The sequence below is a fragment of the Phacochoerus africanus genome, chromosome 9 (assembly GCF_016906955.1).
Source record: "Phacochoerus africanus isolate WHEZ1 chromosome 9, ROS_Pafr_v1, whole genome shotgun sequence".
Classification (NCBI taxonomy): Eukaryota; Metazoa; Chordata; class Mammalia; order Artiodactyla; family Suidae; genus Phacochoerus; species Phacochoerus africanus.
Genome location: NC_062552.1, coordinates 92,114,374 through 92,138,582, shown reverse-complemented (window position 1 = coordinate 92,138,582; position 24,209 = coordinate 92,114,374). Strand labels below are relative to the sequence as shown.

At 34.5% G+C, this 24,209-nt stretch overlaps 1 protein-coding gene across 7 annotated transcripts in view; it reads right to left on the bottom strand.

The window, feature by feature from the left end:
• Window positions 1-24,209, bottom strand: part of FUT8 (fucosyltransferase 8) — a 282,389-nt gene that overhangs the window by 147,774 nt on the left and 110,406 nt on the right. For all 7 annotated transcript variants that reach the window (XM_047797856.1, XM_047797853.1, XM_047797851.1 and 4 more), the window contains one exon: window positions 8,560-8,988. In XM_047797856.1, the coding sequence (XP_047653812.1) occupies window positions 8,560-8,762 (203 nt within the window). In that variant the 5' untranslated portion in view covers window positions 8,763-8,988. The remainder of the gene's footprint in view (window positions 1-8,559; window positions 8,989-24,209) is intronic.

The following is a 24,209-nucleotide window of genomic DNA, read 5'->3' as shown; positions in this document are numbered from 1 at the left end:
CAGGATGTATACTCCCTGGCCAGCGGAGCTGGCTTCTGGCAACAACAACCTACAGGTAATTATAAAGGAAACACTCCCATCCAAATGACAGAAAGCATATCAGAATTAGGAGGGTTTTCAATGGTAAATGTATATTCCGCTGTTTTTGAATATTCTATAAACGTCAATTACTTCAAATTGATTGGAAACTGCTGTTCAGGTTAGCTATATTCTTACTGATTTTCTGCCAGCTTGACCAATCTATCCCTGAAAGACGGATAAATTCTTGCGCTAAAATAGTAGATTTATACATTTCTCCTTGCCTCATGTATTTGACGTTCTGTTGTTAGGTACATAAGGGTTAAGAATAGGTTGTCTTCTTGAGGAACTTAATCCTTTATCATTATGCAATGTCCTCTTCTTTATCTTTGAATAATTTTCCTTATTCTGAAGTCTGTTGATCTCAAATAGGGTGGAAAGGAATCTGATAGAAAGATTATGGTCTAGTCTTCTGGACCCACACACAAAACAAGCAAAAAATATCAGAAAAAAAGAATTGACTTTTTTGTGTGTGACATAGCAGTTACACTACAGGCACCATAGCAAAGTAACTAAGACTTTGGATAATGGAGTCAGTGTCCAGATCTATTTTCACAGTTATATACATTTCAGCAAACTATTTAACTGTGCTTCATTGTGTACAACTATAAAATGGGGATAACATGAGCACTTAATTCATAAGCCTACTGTAGAGATTTGGTTAAAGTGCTTAAAATATGGCCTACTACATAGTAATGCATATTAACAGCTATTACTGTTTTGCTGTCTTGCTGCTCCTGCTGCTAATGTTGTTACTGTTGTTAGGATAATCAGGAAGCTAGAAGTAAAAGCAGAAGCTAAAATCTTGGCTTGAATCATTTACTACTAGGATTCAATAACCAGTCAATGAAATACCACATAAAATCCTGGGTATGAAGAAGAAAATTAGGACAACATAGTAAATTATGATGAAAACAGCATTACATCTCCAATATGCTATTCTTCTGTGAAGGCTCTGTTCCCATAAAAGCTAGTGATGATAATAGCGTAGAAAAATATATGTGGTTCTATGGTTCTGTGTCACATGACCAACTGCTGTATTCATGAAAGGAGTTGTTGAAAAATAAATTTCTTGCCACGTGAAATTGTTGTTGATCATATAAATAACTATTTGTTAATACTATTCCCATATTCCTCTCCAAACCCATGATGACTGAGTGTCACCCGAAATAAATGGAGTAACTTTTACTTTGTGCAACCCATTTTCTGGCAATCACTTCTATATGGATGATTCCCCAAGGAATATTTCTCTCTCATCCTGGCTTTCTCCCTGATTTCTAGATTAACTTCCCAACCTTCTACAGGATAGGTTCAGCAAGTGCATCAAGCTCAATTTATCTAGATCTCATCCTGATATCTTTCTGCTAAGAGATTCACTATATCGATAATGAAGCAGAGATTACTCTGACAGTTAAAAACTTCTAATCCACTCAAATTCCTCCTCTCCATTACCACACAACTGGGGGTACAATGGAAGAGACAGTTAAAAACAAATCAAAGGAAAACCTGAAGAACCAGTTCTTAAAATAGGCAAGAACCAGAACAGCTCCAAGGATTTAGGTCAGGAACTAATGAGAATCTCTCTACAGCAGCATTGGAAGAAATGAACTCCAACCATTTTCAATCCAGGTAGTTTTGTTTTTAAGTAGAATGTAATATATAATGGTAAACCTTCCTCTTGCTGTAATAATGACAATAATAATTAAAAAAAACAATAACTTTAAAAATATAACACATTTAAAAGCCATTACAGAGGTACTTTAAGTCCAGGATTAAATTAACTGAAAGTCCAGAGGACAGCTTCTTACTTACGAAGCACTTGGTGGTTCTAGATACGATGTGAGTTAGGCTTGGATCCCACAAAGTTTTCGAAAATTTGGAAACTACATGAGCACGAAACACATAGATAGTTTTATCCATGGTACATTAGCTTAATTCTGGGGCCCCAAGGGAGGCCAGAAACAGACTGAATTTTCTCAGTCCTGTGATATTATAACACAAAGTCCTGCTTGAGCCTTACCTTAAACTCATGGTTAGTATTTTTCTCCAGTGTTCGCCAAATTTAGATGTTACATGGGGAAAGAGGCCAGAGAGCAAAGCTGAAAACACCTAAAAAGGAGACTAATTTCCCACAGTATTTTAAATCTTAAAAGAAATCCATCAAGTTCTCAATCAAAAACATGGAAGATTACTGCCTGAGGAACAGGGAAGAAGCACAAGTAGGCTAAGTTTTAATAAAACCATAACACAGCCATGACCCAGCTCAATCCCTAACAGCAGTGGATTGAGATAATAAACCCAGAGATAATATATCCCTAAAAGAGGGAAGCCTCTATAACCTCCACACTACCTTTATATAATATTTTGTCAAAATATCTAATAAAAATAAAAACTACTATACATGCAAAGGGTCAAAAAAAGTTGACCATTAATCAAAAGAAAACTAGAAGTTAATCAAAAGGTGACTCAGATATCATCCAGCTATGAGCAGACAATAAAATAGTTATATTAGAATAACTACTTAAAGAATTCATACCAAAAAAAAAAAAATGGACAAGATAAGATAAAAAATAGTGAATTCAGAAGAAATTTGAAATTATCAAAAAGAATGGACTGGGAGTTCCCATTGTGGCTCAGCACATTAAGAACTCAACATAGTGTCCATGAGGATGAGGGTTCAATCCCTGGCTCTCTCAGTGGGTTAAGGATTCAGCACTGCCACAAGCTGCAGTCTAGGTCACAGACGTGTCTCAACTGGTATTACTGTGGCTATGGCATAGGCTGGCAACTGCAGCTCCAATGTGACTCCTAGCTTGGGAAGCAAAATAAACAAAGAATGGAGCAACAACAACAACAACAACAAAAAAAGACAGAAAAAAAACAACAAAGAATGGACTGGATATTCCATAATTAAATATAAAAACTACTAATTGGGCATGTTTAACACTAGAATTAATGTAGCAGAAGAAAGGCTAAATGAATTGGAAGACAATCCAAAAGAAAATATACAAAATGAAGTACAAAGACAAAGTAGATTGTGATACATAAAAGGCAAGTGAAATACCATAAAAGGAAATCTGCCAAGACATCTAAGTGGAGTTTTAGAAAAAAAGAGAAAGAATAGTATACAAGCAGTCATTTTATGAGATAGTCAGTTTTATCTAAAACTTATAAAATACATCAAATCTCAGAATTAAGCTCAGTGAATTTCAAGCTGGATAAAAACAAATTAAATCATATCTGGACATCATGGTCAACTTGTATAACATCAGAGACAAAAACTAAAATGCAAAAGCAGCAAAAGAAAAAGATGCACTTCAATTAAAATTGCTGGGAGTTCCCTTCGTGACTCAGCGGTTATCAAACCTGACTAGGATCCATGAGGATGTGGGTTCGATCCCTGGCCTCACTCGGTGGGTTAAGGATCCAGTATTGCTATGAGCTGTGGTTCAGGTCACATACGCAGCTCGGATCCCCTGTTGCTGTGTCTGTGGTGTAGGCCAGTGGCTGTAGCTCCGATTCGATCCCTAGCCTGGGAACTTCCATATGCCACAGGTGTAGCCCTAAAAAGAAAAAAAAAAAAAAAAAATTGCTGACTTTTCCACAAAAACTACGACAACCATATCATAGATTTAAATCATATATTTAAAGTGCTGTAAATTATTACCACCAAACTAAATTCTAGACTGGCAAAAATCTCTCAAAACTGAATGTTTTAAAAAATTGTCAGAAGAATAAAATTAAAGAGTTTATTGCCATCAAATCTGTACTATGAAAACTACTAAAGGATATTCTTCAGGTTGAACTGGAATGATAAGCATGGAAAAATTCAACTGCAGGAAAGAATAAACAACATTAGAAAGAATAAATAGGTAGTTAATTATAAAGGAATATGACAATTTAAACCAAAATTATAATAACATGCAGTTTATAACAGATGTTGGGTTAAAATATATACAATAAAAAGACCAAAAGCGGATAGGGGAATATTAAAGTTTTGTAAGTGGAATAAAATACTTGCATTGCTCTAGAAATTATAAAGAAGTATGAATTTAAAATAGACTATATCACAAAGATATATTTTATAGTATCTACCATTATAAGAATAATAATATATAACTAAAACTCCATTATACTTGAAAAAATAGAACAGAATAGCAATTTAAAAAGATCAATCCAAAGGAAAACAGCAATGAAAAAAAATAAAAAAAAAGCAATGTGGTAGACTTAAACCCAATAATTACACTAAATATGAATGGATAAAACAACTTAACAAAAAGAGATGAACATATTGGACAAAAAAAAATAACAAGATCCAACTCTATTCCTATAAGAAACACTTCAAATATTTAAATTACTGTTTAAACATATTTAATATAAAAACATGAGGTTCCATAATTATACTTTCTCTGTGGCCTATAAAATTTACAGCTTATAGCTAAAAAAATAAATTCCAGAAGAAATTTCTTCTTTCCTTGACCATACGAAGAGGCTAAGAAACCTTATTAAAAGGCCACAACGTCACACTTGGGTTTTAAAAATTATGCTCCCTTGGAGTTCCCGTCATGGCGCAGTGGTTAACGAATCCAACTAGGAATCATGAGGTTGAGGGTTCGGTCCCTGCTCTTGCTCAGTGGGTTAATGATCCAGCGTTGCCGTGAGCTGTGGTATAGGTCACAGACGCGGCTCGGATCCTGCACTGCTGTGGCTCTGGCGTAGGCCGGTGGCTACAGCTCCGATTGGACCCCTAGCCTGGGAACCTCCATATGCCGTGGAAGCGGCCCAAGAAATAGCAAAAAAAAAAAAAAAAAAAAATTATGCTCCCCTCACAAAATGGACCTAGTACAAGGAATTATGAGCTTGTCAATTAAGCACTCTAAATGTTACAAATTCTGTCCAATTCTGACATCTATCATTGAGGTTCACTGCTCAAGAGGTTTCCAAAAAAGTTTCAATAATTTTTCAGTTGTTTTCTACTAAATTTCAAATCTGATATATAGACGGCCAACAAGCATATGAAAAAATGCTCAACATCACTAAATATCAGAGAAATGCAAATCAAAATTACAATGAGGTACCACCTCACACCAGTCAGAACGGCCATCATTAATAAGTCTACAAATAACAAATGCTGGGGAGGGTGTGGAGAAAAGGGGGAACCCTTCTGCACTGTTGGTGGAAATGTAAATTGGTACAGCCACTATGGAAAACAGTACGGAGGTACCTTAGAAAACTATACCTAGAACTACCATATGACCCAACAATCCCACCCTTGGGCATATGTCCAGACAAAACTTTCCCTGGAAAAGACACATGCACTGCATGTTCTCTGCAGCACTATTCACAATAACCAAGACATGGAAACAACCTAAATGTCCATTGACAGATGACTGGATTAAGAAGATGTGGTATATATACACAATGGAATACTACTCAGCCATAAAAAAGAACAACATAATGCCATTTGCAGCAACATGGATGGAACCAGAAACTCTCATACTGAGTGAAGTAAGTCAAAAAGAGAAAGACAAATACCAAATGATATCCCTTTTATCTGGAATCTAATATAGGGCACAAATGAACCTTTCCACAGAAAAGAAAATCATGGACATGGAGAACAAACTTGTGGTTGCCATGGGGAGGGAGTGGGATGGACTGGGAATTTGGGGTTAATAGATGCAAACTATTGCCTTTGGAATGGATAAGCAATGAGATCCTGCTGTATAGCACTGGGAACTATATCTAGTCACTTATGATGGAGCATGATAATGTGAGGAAAAAGAATGTACATATGCATGTGTGACTAGGTCACCTAACAGTATAGTATAAAATTGACAGAACACTGCAAACCAGCTCTAATGGAAAAAATAAAAATCATTATAAGATAAAAAAATTTTAAAAAAAATTTTTAAATTAAAAAAAGTACATTGACAACTGCAAGTACTAGGAAGGTTGAGAGCAACCACAACTCTCAAGCATTGCTGGTGGGAATGCAAAAAAAGGGTATAGGTACTCTGGAAACATTTTGGCAACTCCTTATATAAAGTTAAAATGCACTTTACATATGACCGCCAGCAATTCCATTCCTAGGTAAAACTCACTTACACACAAGAACCTACAGGACAAATGTTTACAACAGCTTTGTTCATAGTACACAGTGTACTATGTAGCCCATGAGGTTGCAGGTTTGATTCCTGGCCTCGCTCAGTGGGTCAAGGATTCGGAATTGCCGTGAGCTGTGGTGTAGGTCACAGACGCGGCTCGGATCCCACACTGCTGTGACTCTGGGGTAGGCCGGCAGCTACAGCTCCGATTAGACCCCTAGCCTGGGAATCTCCATGTGCCACAGGAGGCGCCCTAGAAAAGGAAAACAGACAAAAAAAAAAAAAAAGAAAGTAAGAAACTGACTTGAGAACCAAAGATAATTTTGCAGAAGAAACAACTCACATTAAAGGTAACCTTTCCTTCATATAATAGAAACAAGATATTTGGCAGTCAGAAATAAGCCAACTCAAGTATCAGTATTTAAGCTGAAATTAGGAGAAAAATGAGGAATTTTTATTAGCCTAATTTAAAGGGCAACATCTTTTTCGAGAAAATTCTCATAATGTAGAACTAGATTTTACTACAAAGTACACTCCAAAATCAATTACTCTTGTTGATCTCCTGCATGAGACTTTTAGTTGAGATTTCTGAAGCATTGACTTCTCTCTGGTTTCTATTCAGAGAAGCAAAACTGTTCACAAGACCCCTGGTTTTCCACTCACACTGCCAGGAATCAAAGTTAAGTGCCAACCATGTATGAAAAGTGTAACCCTGCAAAAAATTAAGTCACTCAATATCCCTTTGATTCCTTATCTGTAAAGTGGTTACGGAAATAGAAGGAAGCTGTGAAACTCAATGAGATAATCCATGCAAAGTTCTTGGCACAGTAGCTGGCACATAATAAACTCAATAAATGATAGCTGTATTACTAATCTCTAAATTATCAATCTTTGGTACCCATAACAAATGATTAAGACTCTACTCAAAGATCACGCTCTCCATGATCCTTCCTTTCTTGCTCTCCCCAACAATGAAATACAAGGACACAATTCAAGAGGTTCTCTGTCCGCTTTCTAATTCCTGATTACTTTGTGTTTTGCTGAATGGTACTACTCCTACAAATGATAGTGCTGGTCTTTATTCATTGTTGTAAAACTCTTAACATCTAGCACAGTCTTTCACAGAACATAAAGAGATCAAAAATAATAGGTGAAGAAAAAAGTTATGGAACTACCAAAAGGGATGACAAAGTTCTAAACAAAGAGTAAAAGGCAGTGAGGACAGGAAGGCAGGGACTGCCAAGTAATTCTTTCTTCACAGAATGCCCCTAATCCTCCACAACATAGGTCTCTCCTCTCCTCCTCCTCCTCTGAAGCCTAGCTGCACAACAGAACATTTCCTCTTTCAACTCAATTTATTCGTTTCTCAAAAAGAAATGAATTTGTGCTCTTTTTCTCCACACTACTTCCCTTAGAGTCAATTACCACATCCAGGTGACTCTCACCTCTTCATCTTCTCAAATCTTCAACCTCTATCTTGAGAGACAGCAACACTAAATATATGATCGCATTCATATTGAAAGTAGAGAAATTAGAAGATCCTAGAAAACTTTTAAGTCCAACAACTTTGAAAGCAAATATAGAGATTATCTACTTAACATTATGCTCACCTGCTCCCTGAAATACGAGACTTTTTCCCAATAGTTGATGACTTCTAACAGATACATATCACATTTTTAATAGATTAGAAGTAGCAATTATAATTGTTCTCTAGATTCCAGATACAGTTGTTTTATTTAAAAATGAATTTTTTGGAGTTCCTGCCATAGCTCAGCAGTTAACGAATCTGACTAGCATCCATGAGGACACAGGGTGGATACCTGGCCTTGCTCAGTGGGTTAAGGATCTGGTGTTGCCGTGAGCTGTGGTGTAGGTCACAGATGCGGCTCGGATCCTGCATTGCTGTGGCTGTGGTGTAAACCAGCACCTACAGCTCTGATTTGACCCCTAGCCTGGGAACCTCCCTATGTCATGGGTGTGGCCCTAACTCAGCCTCTCAATTATTATAACATCTTTGTTATAGTCTGTTATAAAAATTTTAATATACACTAATTTGAATTATACAAAGTTCATATTTAATGTATCAAAGTTAACAACATGCTGAAGATAATTCTCAACAAAATATAGGTACATAACTGGCACAGTTTTTCCTATATAAAAATTCACAAGCAAAATAAGATTTCCCATTATAGTGTAACTCTATGTAAAATATATAGAGACATCACTAGTACAAAAAATACTGAAAATACTTAAATTTTTACCAAAAATCACAGTTGATAGAAGTCATTAAGGCTTTTTTAATAGCTCAATGAAGCCCTTGCACCTAAAAACAAAGTGTAATATTTTACCACTCCTTCTTCAGTTTCTTAGAACCTACCGGAGAGATTCAGCCATTCTCCTCAAGTCTTCATTTTGTTGTTTTAAGCGTTCCAGCTTTGCCAAAATCTTGGACAGTTCTCGGCTAGAGTGATCAGAGTGGTCATTATCTCGTACCAAGTGACCACCTATGTAAAATAGCAAGGTCCCCCAGGCAAAAAGAATGAGCATAATCCAACGCCACGAACCAGTCCATGGCCGCATTTTCAGACTTTCAACTCACTTTCGTGGCTTCCTAGAGCTCAATGAATTGAAAACATCGTAACTCTGTTTCTAGCTTGTGTAAGGCCAGCGGTCCTCTGTTGTTTCAACACATGATGCTTCAGACAAATTACTCTCTGTGGTAGTCCTGTGGTGACTCTTTCAAAGAGATTTTCCTGGTGGTATCAGTAAGAAGCTTTATTGTCCTGTGCTTCATGGATTCTACATGCTGTGGAAAGATAAAGAGATGTATTTAAATTATTTAGGATATGTAAAATACCATATGCTGAGATTCATAAAGTTAAAAGAAACATATTGGTATTGACTGGCCAACAGGCTGGCAAATAACAAGCCTAATGCAGAAGATTTTAAGTCGGTATATTAAACCAACCATGTACATCAGGGCTATATGAGAATAAACTAATTAACTCTAAGCCTGAAAGTCCTACAAGTGCCATCATCACTTTTCCTTCTAACATCATTGCCCAATAGCACATACATGGAAGTTAAAAGATTGTATCTTTGAATAACCACTCAAAATCAAGCAAAATGTATTCAACCACCTATTCTGGGCCTATGTTTCCATTATCTCAAACAGAAACATGTTCTCTGCATGACTGAATTCATTCCTACAAGATCTCAGCTCCACCCACTCCATCTCACTGCTCAGCTGCCGTTACAGCACTTAACTCTGCAGATGACGGGCAAATTGTCACTTTTAGGATAAATTCTAAAAGTGACATGCATATTAGCCAAGCAAAGGTTATCACAGCCAGTACGTGGCTGGGAACAACTCCAAACATCACAAGCAAAGGTTCATATGGATGATGGTAGGTTATTCCTTCCTCAAATTTATTTAAAAATACCAACAATAACAACAGACGTCTAATACCAAGTTAAATCTTAGTTACTGTGCATCTTAAACTACAAATTGTACATGCTTTCTCAGGCTTGGTTTCATTTATCACTTCTCCATCACTAGGCTTAGAATTTCCTTTGGAAACAAAACAATTTTATCTCCAAGGAGAAAACTTATAGGCAAAAATATAACTTTAATACCATTTGATAATTCCAGAGCTATATAAGAAAAACCTTATCTCTGGGCACAGAGTTCCTTATAAAAGAGAAACAAGAAAAGGCAAGAAATAGTTTCTATATACAAGACAATGTGATGGGCACTTAAACTCTAATTAAACAGTTATGCAAGACTAGACAGAAAAGCTGGAGAAGAGGTTTCAAAAATTAGAGCATAGGGCTGCTGTTTTCCTCCTTTTGAAACTCAAATCTCAATTGCTTCTAAATGGCCAAGTATTCAAAGAAAAGACAATCTCTTCAAAGGAGTGTTCCAGAAACATTCTACTTCCTTCCCATTTATTCTTACACTATTTTCCTCATTGTTACTAGTTTATACTGGCTAAATCAAGAATGAAAAGAATTGTACTCACTAAGAATGTTTGAAAACCAAATAAAAAAGCAGTACTCCAAAGAAAACTTGGTATTTTGTCTTTTGTTTTAATAACTATTCTCAAGTCAATCAAGAACATTCTTTTCATTGACTCCCCTGATTATTCTGTCTCTTTCTCAAAATCCTTTCTCAAAACTCTATTCCACCCTTCTCAGGTATCTATTCTCTATTTCAGGTATCTAATCAGTAAAACATAAGAATAACTAAAGTCTATTCAACATCTCATGTAAAATATCCAGTCTTGTGAGGTCTACTTTTTACATTATATAGAAAAAAACAGAGACATTCAGGGATTCTTGGTTAAAAAAACACATTTAAAAATCCACTGCAATAGTCTAAGGAATGGCTTTAATTTGCTAAGTCAACAAAAGAAGTGTAACATTTGAGTTAATAATACTGTTTGTGACAACTCTGCAATTCTGTGACAAATATGCAACTCTGTAAAATGTTGTCATACCATATGCTGAACCTATAATAACACCCTAGTTAATTCTAAGCTACAACAATAAGATATTTAAAATGTTTAATCTTCCCCTTTATTAAAAAAAAGTTACCTTAGGAAGATAACTGTGACACAAGAATAGATAGCTTCTTAAATAAGAATCATTTCAATAACAAATAATAAAAAGAGATGCTGTAACATTTAACTTAGAATTATAATAAAAATTACCATAATTATTCAAAGCTAGTAAAAGCATAATTTAACTTGAATAGAAACAATTTTATAGAAACATAAATTTTGTAATACCAAGTGCTTTTAGGTTTGCATAAATCACCACCAAAAAATCTAAGATATTAAATTACTATATTTTATGGCAACATTGATATTATATGAGTTGTAAAAAGCATGAAATTATTATAGAAGCAAAACATGGTCATTTTCTTAACAGCATCATTTTAACTCTGTTTTTGGAGAGAATATTTCCCCAAATTTTATTGTTCTTAACCATTATTTTTAAAAGGGATCAATAAAAATAAGCCAAGCTGAAAACCATGTAATTTTTAATTTTCCTTAGCATGGTTTAAAAGAACAGGTATAGAATTCTTCCCTTATCCGTACAGAATGCCTACTTACTTACCTAGGATATTTATTGTTTATATATGTATTGTTTATTATTTTAACCTTGCCTGCTAAAATTTAAACTTCATGATGTGCTCCCTGATAGAGTCAAAATACTTAGAGCACTACTTGGAACTTTTCTGAGTAAATAAGTGAATGAGTGAGTGCAGGATGTCATAATGACATAGGATGTCATATGACATGACACAGAATCTGAGCACATCAGCTTCAAGTGCACTTAAAAAAGCAAATATGAATTTAGAATGTGAGACAGTGCTTTTATAAGGAAAATGATTCAAAAATAAAATCAGGAGTTCCCATAGTGGAGCAACAGAAACGAAGCCAACTAGGAACCATGAGGTTATGGGTTCAATCCCTGACCTCGCTCAGTCAGTTGAGGATCTGGCATTGCCCTGAGCTGTGGTGTAGGTCGCAGATGCAGCTCAGATCTGGTGTTGCTGTGGCTGTGCTGTAGGCCAGCAACTGTAGCTCAGATTAGACCCCCCTAACCTGGGAACCTCCATATGCCGCACGTGCGGCCCTAAAAACAAAACAAAACAAAACAAAATCATGCATAAATTTTTGTATATATTATTATCAACATATATTTTATAAGACACCTTCATATTATTAAAACAAACTGGTTTAAAAGGCCCTAAGATCAGCAGTATTATGGTGACCTTTCAACCATGAGAAAATAATTTCTTCGTCTTTTCTTCATCTAGAAGACTCATTTTGCAAAGAATGGAGTAACTGAAGAAAGTACGTACAGCTTTTGATATGAAAGCCACTCAATTTATTTGTGAATGAATTTACTAATGAAAATACTTCAGATTTATTAGTAAAACTATTTCAACATTAACTACATGAGCCAGTTTCTGAACAAAATTTATACAGTAATATTTGTTGAGATTTCTTCCCAGAGTAGGTTGTTTTCTTTTCAAATATTTATGAATATGAATTCATTTCTGTTTGAGACTGAAATGTGTCAGGTTCTCTTCTGCAAATTTATTTAATTAGCAATACCACTTTTTAAAAATAGAAGATATTTAATGATTCATTTTACAGTGACTCCTCAGGTTATATTTGTTTAATATCTCTGAAACAAAAATATACATAATTTTTCAAAGTAATTCCTTGACTCTAGAATCTAAAGTATATCATCAGTAAGATCAGGTGTTTAATGGAGTTGTTATGAGGCTTAAATGAGGTTAATATATATAAAGCATTTACTATAAGGCTTACGTAAGAAGTGTCCAACAAAAGGTAATTCTATTTTAATGCTGACAAAACATGCAGATTATAAATATAGGTGCTAGAATCAGCGACGTCTAGACTAGAGTCTTGGTTCTGCTACATCGTAGCTAGGTAACCTCATTGAGTTTGAATTTATTTATCTGTAAAGTGGACAACATATACACTACTTCTCCCAACCGAATACTGGGAGAGGTTCTAATCTACGGAAAGCACCAAGCATACCAGTAGCAAACCATTATTATGTCTATACACATTAATGCAGCTACAGTATTTTATAGACAATTTTAATATTTTACATAATTTATATGCCATATGTTATTGTAGGCAGTTTCTAAAATGGCTGTCAATGATCTCTGTGTCATATATTCACACCCTTGTGTAATATCCTCCTTGGGAATGTGGGCTACACCTGGTGACTTATTTCTTAAGTAGAATACAGTGAAAATGACAGGATTTCATGTCTGAGATAAATTACAAGAGATATAATCTACCACACTGTGAGTTTCCCTATGAAGAGGCCCAGGTAGAAAGAAATGATTCCTGCCAACAACCATGTAATTGAACTTGGAAATGTATCTCCTACCAGTTAAGCTTTGACATGACTGTAGCTTGGTCCACATTGTAACTTCAGGTTTTTTTGTTTGTTTGTTTGTTTTCCCACTGTACAGCAAGGGGGTCAGGTTATCCTTACATGTATACATTACAATTACATTTTTCCCCCAGCCTTTCTTCTGTTGCAACATGAGTATCTAGACAAAGTTCTCAATGCTATTCAGCAGGATCTCCTTGTAAATCTATTCTCAGTTGTGTCTGATAAGCCCAAGCTCCCGATCCCTCCCACTCCCTCCCCCTCCCATCAGGCAGCCACAAGTCTTTTCTCCAAGTCCATGATTTTCTTTTCTAAGGAGATGTTCATTTGTGCTGGATATTAGATTCCAGTTATAAGTGATATCATATGGTATTTGTCTTTGTCTTTCTGGCCCATTTCACTCAGTATGAGATTCTCTAGCTCCATCCATGTTGCTGCAAATGGCGTTATGTCATTCTTTTTTATGGCTGAGTAGTATTCCATTGTGTAATATATACTACATCTTCCGAATCCAATCATCTGTCGATGGACATTTGGGTTGTTTCCGTGTCTTAGTAATTTCAGGTTTTTGAAAGACCTTGAGCCAAGAGATCCAGCTAAGCCATACCCGGATTATTAACCAACAGAAAATAAATGTTTTTTAAACCACTCAGTCTCAGAGTAATTTTTTATGTAGCAACAGATAATACATATGTCTACTTGCCCTACCAGACTGAGTACCTGGTCTTCAGTTCATGTGTTACTCTTTCTGTATTCATCAAGTTGTACAAAGTCTGGGGCACAGAGTAGGCATCCAAGATGCAGGACAGTTGTGAATCTTTGTCACATTTTCTTAATATCGTGCTAATATCTCTTGGAAACACTTTAAAAAAGAAACCCAATTTATAGCAAATAAGAGATCTGATAAAATTATAACTATTAGTTTTATACTATACCAAAAGTCTCAAACTATTTCTATTAATGTTTACTAAACAGAGTTCCACTTCTAACCATGAAAGAATAACTGGTACAAGATTTGCCCTCACATATAAACAACTAGAAAACTTTTCTAAAAATTTTAGGAAAATAGTTTTCAGACATTGAGCAAAGGTCAGAAAAGACTGAAATGCCTGGGATAAGGTTAACAAAGATAAGCTCTATAATTATTCCAGCTTTATAACTAAAACTTATTAAAGACCAGCACAAAATGAGTAACTCAAGCAAAGCACAGCTATCTTCTGAGGTAATAAGACAGAGTATAAAGAAGTTCAAGGAATATAAGGTGGCTGGGATCTTCAGGCCAATATACCAAAGTGGAGGTAGTTGCCCAGATGAAAAACTCCAGAAATTTGCACTGGTGATCTGAGTCTCCAGCTAGATATTAAGCTCTGCATGCATAGTGAGACCTCATGAGACCGGCAAATAACAATTATCAAGGAAAGAAAAATTAAATGCTGAGTAGCTGAAAGCTGCACATCTCTCATCAGAAACTGTATAAAGGGGAGACATATGAGTTCCAATCAAATAGACTGAAAATACTACAGAAAATCTGGGGTATTCAATGGAAACCTAAGAAATAAAACATAAGTTTGGATTAAGTAAGTGCTGGACATCAGAAAACGTCTTCTGTAGAGGGCAAGACAGTAAATATCTTAGGCTATGTAGGACACATACAGTCTCTACCACATATTCTTATCTTAATTTATCTTTACTATCTTTTAAAAATGAAAAATCCACAGTTAGTTAGTTCAAGGGCTACACAAAAACAAGCTTTGGCCCAGATCTCCTCATGAGACAAAGTTTAATGACTCCAGCCATAGAATAAAGACTATACTAATAAGATCTACAACAAAACTTAAAAACAAGCTAAGATGAATAGCCAAGACATGGAAACAACCTAAATGTCCACTGACGGATGAATGGATTAAGAAGATGTGGTACAGGAGTTCCCGTCATGGCACAGTGGGAACAAATCCGAGTAGAAACCAGGAGGTTTTGGGTTCGATCCCTGGCTTCATTCAGTGGGTCAAAGATCTGGCATTGTCATGAGCTGTGGTGTAGGTCGCAGATGCAGCTCGGATCTGGTGTTGCTGTGGCTGTGGTGTAGGCTGGCAGCTGTAGCTCTGATTTGACCCCTGGCCTGGGAACCTCCATATGCTGTGGAAGCAGCCCTCAAAAGTAAAAAAAAAAAAAAAAGAAGAAGTGGTACATATATATAATGGAATACTACTCGGCCATAAAAAGAACAAAACAATGCCATTTTCAGCAACATGGATGGAACTACAGACTCTCATACTAAGTGAAGTAAGTCAGAAAGAGAAAGACCAATACCATATGACATCGCTTATACTGGAATCTAATATACAGCACAAATGAACCTGTCTATAATAAATAAATAAATAAATAAACAGACTCATGGACATGGAGAAGAGACTTGTAGTTTGCCAAAGGGGGAGGAGGAGGGAGCAGGATGAACTGGGACTTTGGGGTTGGTAGATGCATGCTATTGCATTTGAAGTGGATAAGCAATGAGATCCTGCTGTATAGCACCGGGAACTATATCTAGTTGCTTGTGATGGAATGTGATGGAGGATAGTGAAAAAAAGAATGTATATGTACGTATAACTGCGTCACTTTGCTGTATAGCAGAAATTGACAGAACACATTGTAAATCAACTACAATAAAAAATTTTTCAAAAAAGTAAGGTGATCCAAAAGTAAATTAAATGCTTATCAAAATAAACATTCTCTAAAGAAAAGTAACAAAATATAGCCAACCAATAGTATAAAGTTCATAATGTCTAACAACTAATCAAAAGTTACAAAGAACATGGAGAAAGATCATCCTGTGATGCAGATATCCAAAGACCTGCTAAAGGTTAAGAGTGAACTAGAATACAGAACAAACACTGCAGCACTTCAAGTCCCAAACCAGGAATGGGGTAAGAGTAGACCACCACCGCAGGAGTTTAAGATCTCTGCAGCAACAACACCACCCAATTCTAACACTTACTAGAATGGCTCAACCCTCATCCACATATACACAAACAGCCTCAAAGAAGAAAGATACCCATTTCTGGGCATAAACAATATTCACCCCAGTCTTTATTGCTCTCTACCTGTTTGGCATGCAACAAAAAAAATCATGAGACACTAAAAAGCAAGACATAACAAACCATTTTCAAGAGATAAAGCAAACACCAGAACTGATCTATAAGTGAGTCAGATATTACAACTACCTATCAGACAGAAAACTTAGAATAATTATAATTGATATATTAAAAAATCTTGTGGTAAATGTGGACAATAAGTATGAAATATGGGGGATTCAGCAGTGAAATGCTAAATAAACATAAAAATAAAATATCAGAGAAACTTCAACAGGCTTATCAGAAAACTGGACAAACCTCAAAATGAATCAGTGAACATGAAGAGAGGCCAATAGATAGTAAACAAAACAAAACTCAAAGAGGAAAAAAAATTGAAAAAAGAATAAGGAACTCAAAAGATGTGGGAGGATATCAAATGATCTAACACATATGTAATTGAAATCCGAGAAGGAGAAGAGAGAGAATGAAGCAGAGAACATACATTAAAAGATGTTAGCTGAGGGAGTTCTTGCTGTTGTGCAGTGGGTTAAGGATCCAGCATTGTCTCTATGGTGGCCTGGGTCACTGCTGAGGTGTGGGTTCAATCCCAGCCTGGCACAGTGGGTTAAGGATCCCTCACTGCACAGCTGTGGCACAGGTCACCACAGAACTTCCATATGCCACAGGTACAGCCAAAAAATGAAAAGATGTTAGCTGAGAATTTTCTAAAATCAACGAACAATAGCAAACCACAAATCCAAGAAATGCAGAGAATTGCTAACAGTATAAATTTTAAATGTAGGCAAAACTGCTAAAAAACAAAAACAAAATCTTGCAGGTAGCTTTTAGGGGGAAGAAATTACATACAGAGAGACAAAGACTGAAACCATATTTCTGTCAGAAACAGTGTCAAACAAAAGACAATGGAATAACATCCTGGGCAGAAGTTGTTGAGTTAGAATTCTATACCCAGTAAAGATACATCACAAAAATAAATTTTTCCAGAAAAAAAGCTGAAAAATATTCTATGTCAACAAAACTGCACACACACAAAAAAATGTTAAGTGAAATCCTTCTTGTAGAAGTATGATACCAGATAGAAATCTGGATAAACACAAAGAAAGAAATAGCACCAGAAATGATAAAAATCTAAAGAAAACAAAGTCAGATTTCCCTTAATTCATTCACATTGAAAGATAAATAGCTATTTAACTTAAAGATGGCAACAATGTCTTATTGGGTTTACAAATCTGTAGGAGTAAAATATATGACAACAAAATGCAAAAGGATAGGAGAGAGGAAATGGAAGTGCACCATAGTCTTACCACACATTAAGTGGTACCTTATTTGAAGGTAGACTGATAAAGATATACACTGCAAGCCTTAAAGCTGCACTGTCTTTTTCAATAGTCACTAACTACATGCAACTATTTAAATCAGAACTAATTAAAATAAAAAACTTTGTTCCTCAGTTATATTAGCCACATTTGAATTCCTCCATAGCGACTTCTGTCTAGTGGCTACCATTAAGAATGGGGCAGGTAAAGAATACCTCCAGAATGCAATGAAGAAAACATTTCCTCGGAACAAGTAATTTAAAAAATTAAAATTAAAAAAGTATAATAAAAATCCAACAGCAGAGATAAAATGGGATAAAAATGAAAAGGGTAATTCGGAATACAAAATAGAGAAGGATATCTAATACAGATAAGTGCCATGAGATTTCTGAGAGAAGTGAGAGTGTAGCATCATTAGAAGACCAGGAAAAGTTTCATGGTTGCAACAGAGAAGGAACCACATTGAGGGAGAAGAAATGGCATACACAATGGCCATTTTTGAATCATACTCTCTTATGCCACCAGTAAGTAGTTTACCTTCTAAATAAGATGCTTAACTCAGTTCAGTCATTCATATTATTAAGCTCTATTTACTTTTAAATATGCAGCATAGTTCTTAGCAACATTTATAATGGAAAACATCTAGAACAAATTTACCATGTATTTCACTTAATGTTCCACAATATCAGGATTTATCCACTCATTCATTCAAAATATTCATTGAGTCCTCATTACAATAAGGAGATTGTCCTAAGCACAGCAGGTTGTAGCAGTGAACAAGACAAAATTTTCTGACCCCAAAAGGTAATATTCTAGTGGATTCTAATTGCAAAGGGAAGTAATGTCACTAAAACAAACCCCCTAAAGCCTCTTCTTGCAGCAACTAACATTCTGAGTGATACAAGAGAAAATGATTATAAACTATGCTACCTAATTAATGTCTTAGAGCAGTCATTTCATCAGAAACAACAACAAAATGCAGAACCATTTATAAGACTATCGAATTGACTTTTCTTATACCTAACAGGAAAATGACCAATAGCTGCTCCTTTTAGTATCTGACTATGTGAAAATGATGTTTCTAAGAGTCACATTCAAGTGGCTTTACTTTAATGCTAAGGCTGAAATATAATATGTGACAATGTGCTACAGAATCAAATGACTAAGAGCCTGGCCTGTTCTGCCATGAACCATGTTCATTAAAGGATTGCCTTCTAAACTTAAAAATAATTCAGCTCTCATTTAATTAATATAAATATATATACCCTATGCAAAGGGGAACATGGCATTCTATGTTAAATGTTTGCAATAAAGATGCCCTTTGATGAGAAAGACTACTAGCAGGAATTTATAGTAAGATACATTTTAACATATGAACAAAAACACATCATTACAACCTTGTTTGAAATAGTGCCGAACTAGAAACACCATAACTGCCCATCAATAGAAACACAGCCAAATAATTATAAATTACTTTTGCAGAAATGTATTTATTTTACTATGATGCCAACAAGTAGGAAAGTGTGGCCCATAACCAAGAAGAAAATCAGTCAATTTAACACAGACCCAGAAGTCAAAGATGATGATGACAGCATATAAGGACCTAAAACAATTACTAAAAATATGTACTAGGACTTAAATTTCAAAAATTGAACACACTGATAAAAGAAATAAAAACTATCACAAAAAAGTAACTTCCATAACAAAAAAAAAATCTTAACATTAAAAAAAATTCTCTGGGAATGATTAAGAACAGATTAGACACGGCACTGGAAAACTTAAGTGAATTTGAAAAGTAACAGAAAATACCATCATAAGAAAAAAATAAACTATATATGATGACAAATGTTAATTAGACATATTGTGGTGATGATTTACAAATATACAAATATCAAATCACGACGTTGCACATCTGTAACTAATACAATGTTATATGCCAAATAAAAATACATTCAAAGAGAAAATTATATAGAAAAAAATCTAAAAGAGATTTGATAAAAAAAGGAAAAAAATTTAAAGCAGCCACTGTTTACAACACTTTTCAGATAGTATGCTGTTTGACAGCTTTCAGCATAGTCATATCATCTTATAGTAGCTATCATCATGAACCAAAACCTGCTCAGGTGCTAAAACTCTAATTAATAAAAGTACCAATCATCATTAACAAGAAAGTGATTTACATTATCAGATTCATGGCCAACTGGAAACGGACAAGCATTTCCCCATTCTGGTGTTCAGTTTGAAAAAGAACTTCTCAGAACAAAACGTGTCATCAAACTTAAAGTAATGTATGTTGTAACTAGCTCAGTCACAGGCATATGCAGTATTTCCAAATGTGTTTTTAAGTACAAATAAAACCACAATTTGGAGGAGAAGATTAGTCATAGAGGGGAAAATACACAAACGTTTTTAACAAGAATTTCAAGGGGCTTCTTAAGCTAGGGGACAAGGGAATAATGGCTTTTAAAAGTACTGAAATAAAATGAAATGGCAAAACCACTGTTACCCAGTGAAAATACCTTCAAAAACAAAAGCATGTTTCTGTAACTGTAAGTGTTCATTTAACTTTGGTAAATAACTAGGAGTGGGATTATTGGGTCATACAGAAAATATTTATAATAAAAGGTCAAACTGTATTCTAAGACAGTTGCTCATTCTGAACTGTTACCAGTAATGAGTGAGTGTTCCTATAGCTCTACAATTTCTCCAGCATTTGGTATTTTCCATTTTTAAGCAATTCTGATAGTTGCGTACTGGTATCTCAATGAGGTTTCCATTTGCATTCAATTTCTCTAATAACAAATGACATTAAGCATGTGATCATCTTTTCATGTGCTCATTTGCCATCGATATATCATCTTAGGTGAAATGTCTTCTGATATCTTAGCCTATTTCTATATGAGACTTTATTTTTGAGATTTAAGAGTTCTTTATATAGTCTTGATACATAATCAGTTAGGTATGCAGCTCCGATTAGACCCTTGACCTAGAACCTCCATATGCTGCAGATGCGGCCATAAAGAGAAAAATAAAATAAAATAAAATTTTAAAAATGAAGGAATTTTTTTTTCAGGCTGAAAGAAAATGATCACAGGAAAGTTGAATGTAAACAATGAAGAAATGTATGGATAAGTATAAGTGAAACTTTTTCTCATTTTTCATTTCCTTTAAAATGAAAATGAAATAAATTTGATTTTTTTAAACTAAAATAACAAAAAATATTATAGGGTTTAAAACAAGTCATAAGATTGCAACAGGCAGAAAAAAAGGATATGGTTTTAAAGTCCCTGATTATACTTCAACAAGTATGAAAGTATTTGAAAGTTTACAAGCTTCACAGTGTAAATTCTATCACATAGAATTTTATATCTGAAATATAAAGCAGATAAGCACTAGGAAAAAAAAATCAATGACACTAAAAACAAGTTGTTGAAAAGATCAGTAAGACTGATAATATCCCAGATGAATTAATCAATAGGAAAAAAAGAAGAGGTAAGTTGCCAATATTAGTAATGAAAGTGGAAGCATCACTACAGATGCTACAAAAGGATAAGGAGGTAATGTAATGAACTTTGGGTCAATAAGTATGAAGACAGACCTGAAATGGACAAATTTCTTGAAATAAACAAACTGCTAATGCTCAAATAAGGAATAGATAACCTAAATAATCGTATAGCCTTATAACTATTAAAGAAGATCAATATGTATTTGCAAACTTTTGCACAAGAAAACTCTAGGCCCACATGGCTTTTATGTGTGAATTCTACCAAATATTTATATAAGACATAATAGCCACTTTAAGAGTCAAAAATTTGAAAAAAATCCAAGCATCTAACCAATAGATGAATGGATAAATGCAACACGTTAATATAAATAGAATATCATTCAACAGTAAACAGGAACGAACTACTGATTTACACAACAACATGGATGAACCGCAAAAACATGCCTGGTAAAAGACACCAGCAACAGAATTTATATGAAGTTCTAGGACAGAGAAACTATCATAGAGTGACTAAAATCACACCACCAATTGCCAGGAAGCAAGCCGGATGACTGATTAAAAATGGAAATGACAGTTAATATGAAGGTAAAGATTTAAGAAAAATCATCTATGTGTAAGCTTTATATGTATACATTTTATGGATATAAATTATGCTCAAAGTTGAAAAAAATCTTAACGTTTAAACTATCTCTAGTTTGTGGATGTAACTGAAAATATCAATAATTGAAGGATGCTAATTCATTAAATAGTTATACTCTGTGCTTGCATTTTGAATTTCAATGAAGAAGATTTTCCTCACCAAAACCATCATCATTGTACAATCATAATGAAAAAATCAAAGTATTTATTCTATAGATATGATCAGCTTCAATCCAAATGTTAATGTGAAAATTTTATTTTTTACACATTTCAAAGACTGTGAGAATCAACTAAAATAACTAGTAATAAAGTCAACAAGCTACTGCGAAACAATTCTGAATCTTCTTAGCAGCCTTTTTCTCAAAGCAAAAGATCATAAATATTCAAATAATAATGATTCCCTAGATTATAATAAATGTATACTATCATTTAGAGAGTTATCACCTTTAGAAGAACTTTTTAAAAGAGTAAAGGAACTCCCATCGTGGCTCAGTGGTAACGAACCCAACTAGTATCCACAAGGATGCTGGTTCAATCCCTGGCCTGTTCAGTGGGTTAAGTATCCAGCATTGCTGTGAGCTGTGGTGTAGGTCACAGATGCAGGTCAGATCCTTCGTTGCTGTGGTTACAATGTAAGCCAGCAGCTGTAGCTCTGATCTTACTCCTAGCCTGGGAACTTCCATATGCCACAGGTGGGGCCCTCCAATAAATATATAAATAAATAAATGTAAGAGTAAAAAAGCAAGTTGTTACAGCGTGCTCCTTAGAGTAATTCAATTTAACAGAAAAGACTAAAAAATTCAACAGAAAAATAAATCATGTTTAACAAATTTAATGAATGACAACTATGATGCAGCGAAGTATTTTAAAAGCATCAAGTTGATAAAGGGAAATATAAATGAAATTTTCAAAGAAAAAATAATTATCAATTATAAAGTACAAATATTTAAATCACCCCATACATATATAATTCAAATCAATTCCAGATTAATATATATCCAAGACTATATATTTAAATAACTTCTCAACTTATCTCAATTCATTTTCAAGTTAAGCACTGTTTAAAAAAAAGTTATTTAAAATCCTTCTTACTGTCCAGCCTCCATATATAGGAAATGGGTAGTAATAAAATTATGTATTTATTAATTTAAGAAAGAAGTAGGAAAAGCAAATAAAAATAGTATCATAATTTTTTTTGTCTTTTTGTCTTTTTTTAAGTATCATAAATTTAAATGGTCCTTTAATGTTAGCTGAAATTAACTTATTTATGTAAAAACAATTTGTGAAATCAACTAAACTGATGTGGAATGGAGGGAGGGAGGGAGGGAAGTAGGAGAAGAGTAAAGAGAAGGGAAAGAAAGGGAGGGGAGGAAAAAAGCAGGGGAAGGAAAAAAAGGGGAGGGCTGAAGAGGAGAAAAAAGGAAATTTTCATATCCCCACCAAGATTATAAAATTCAATTTTCATTCATTACGTACAGTCATCTATTATACTTTCACAGTATGCTTTTCTCAGTAAAGTCACAGTACATGCACATATGAATTTAAAATGTCACGCATCCTGACAACATAAGCACAAAATATTAATTTACTGAAACCCGCTGATAACTTAGAAATTAATCTTCCTAGTTATTAAGTGCAAATACATAACGACATTTATGAGGTTTCTATCGGGAGTATCTTACCTTAACTCAAGGTAACACATCACTTTGCGTTTACTGATGCAATTAATTTATACTACTCAAATGGATACAGAAATCTGGCCTTGGCACCTGCACCTTGAGCCCTAAATAAATGAATACTGCTGAAAAGTGGTAACACTAACAAATACAAATAAAATGAATTTTTGCCATTTTATCTGGTTATCAAGTATATACATAATATATACAATTGGCAACGTGATATAGTAGAAAGAGCAACCATTTCAAAACAATTCACTGGCTATAAATATACAGGCCATTTTATAGTTTGGGAATAACAGCATATCCTCAATAGTGAAGGTCACATGAAACAACATAAGTAAAAGTGATTTAGAAACTGTAACACAATTTATAAATGTTAGTTACTATTACCTTTCCCTTGCTCATCAGAAACTTCTGCCAGTTTTTAGAGTATGTCAAGTTCTCACCTATCATGGGGGCTTCATTTTTGCTATTCCTTCTACCTGACCTGCAATCTCTTTGGCTTGTTCTTATAATTCAGATCTCTTTGTCACCTCTTTTTAGGGACAATGCCTGAAAACCTGTATCAATTATGATATGTTAGGACATGTGTAAGAGAAAATCTACCTCAAAAATGGCTTTTAAAATAAGGAAAATTTAATTTCTCAATTGATGAAAAGTTATTTCACTCAATTGCTCCATGAAATAATAAAAAAAACTTTTCATCTTTCTATTCTACCCTCTTGGCATGTCAGTTTCTGCTTCTGGGCTCTCTTCATGATACAATTTGGTTGCCTCATTCCAGCCACATGTAATTATGTGTTAATGAACAACTGGTAATCTCTTTTAGTCTGCTTCATTTTAAAAGAGAC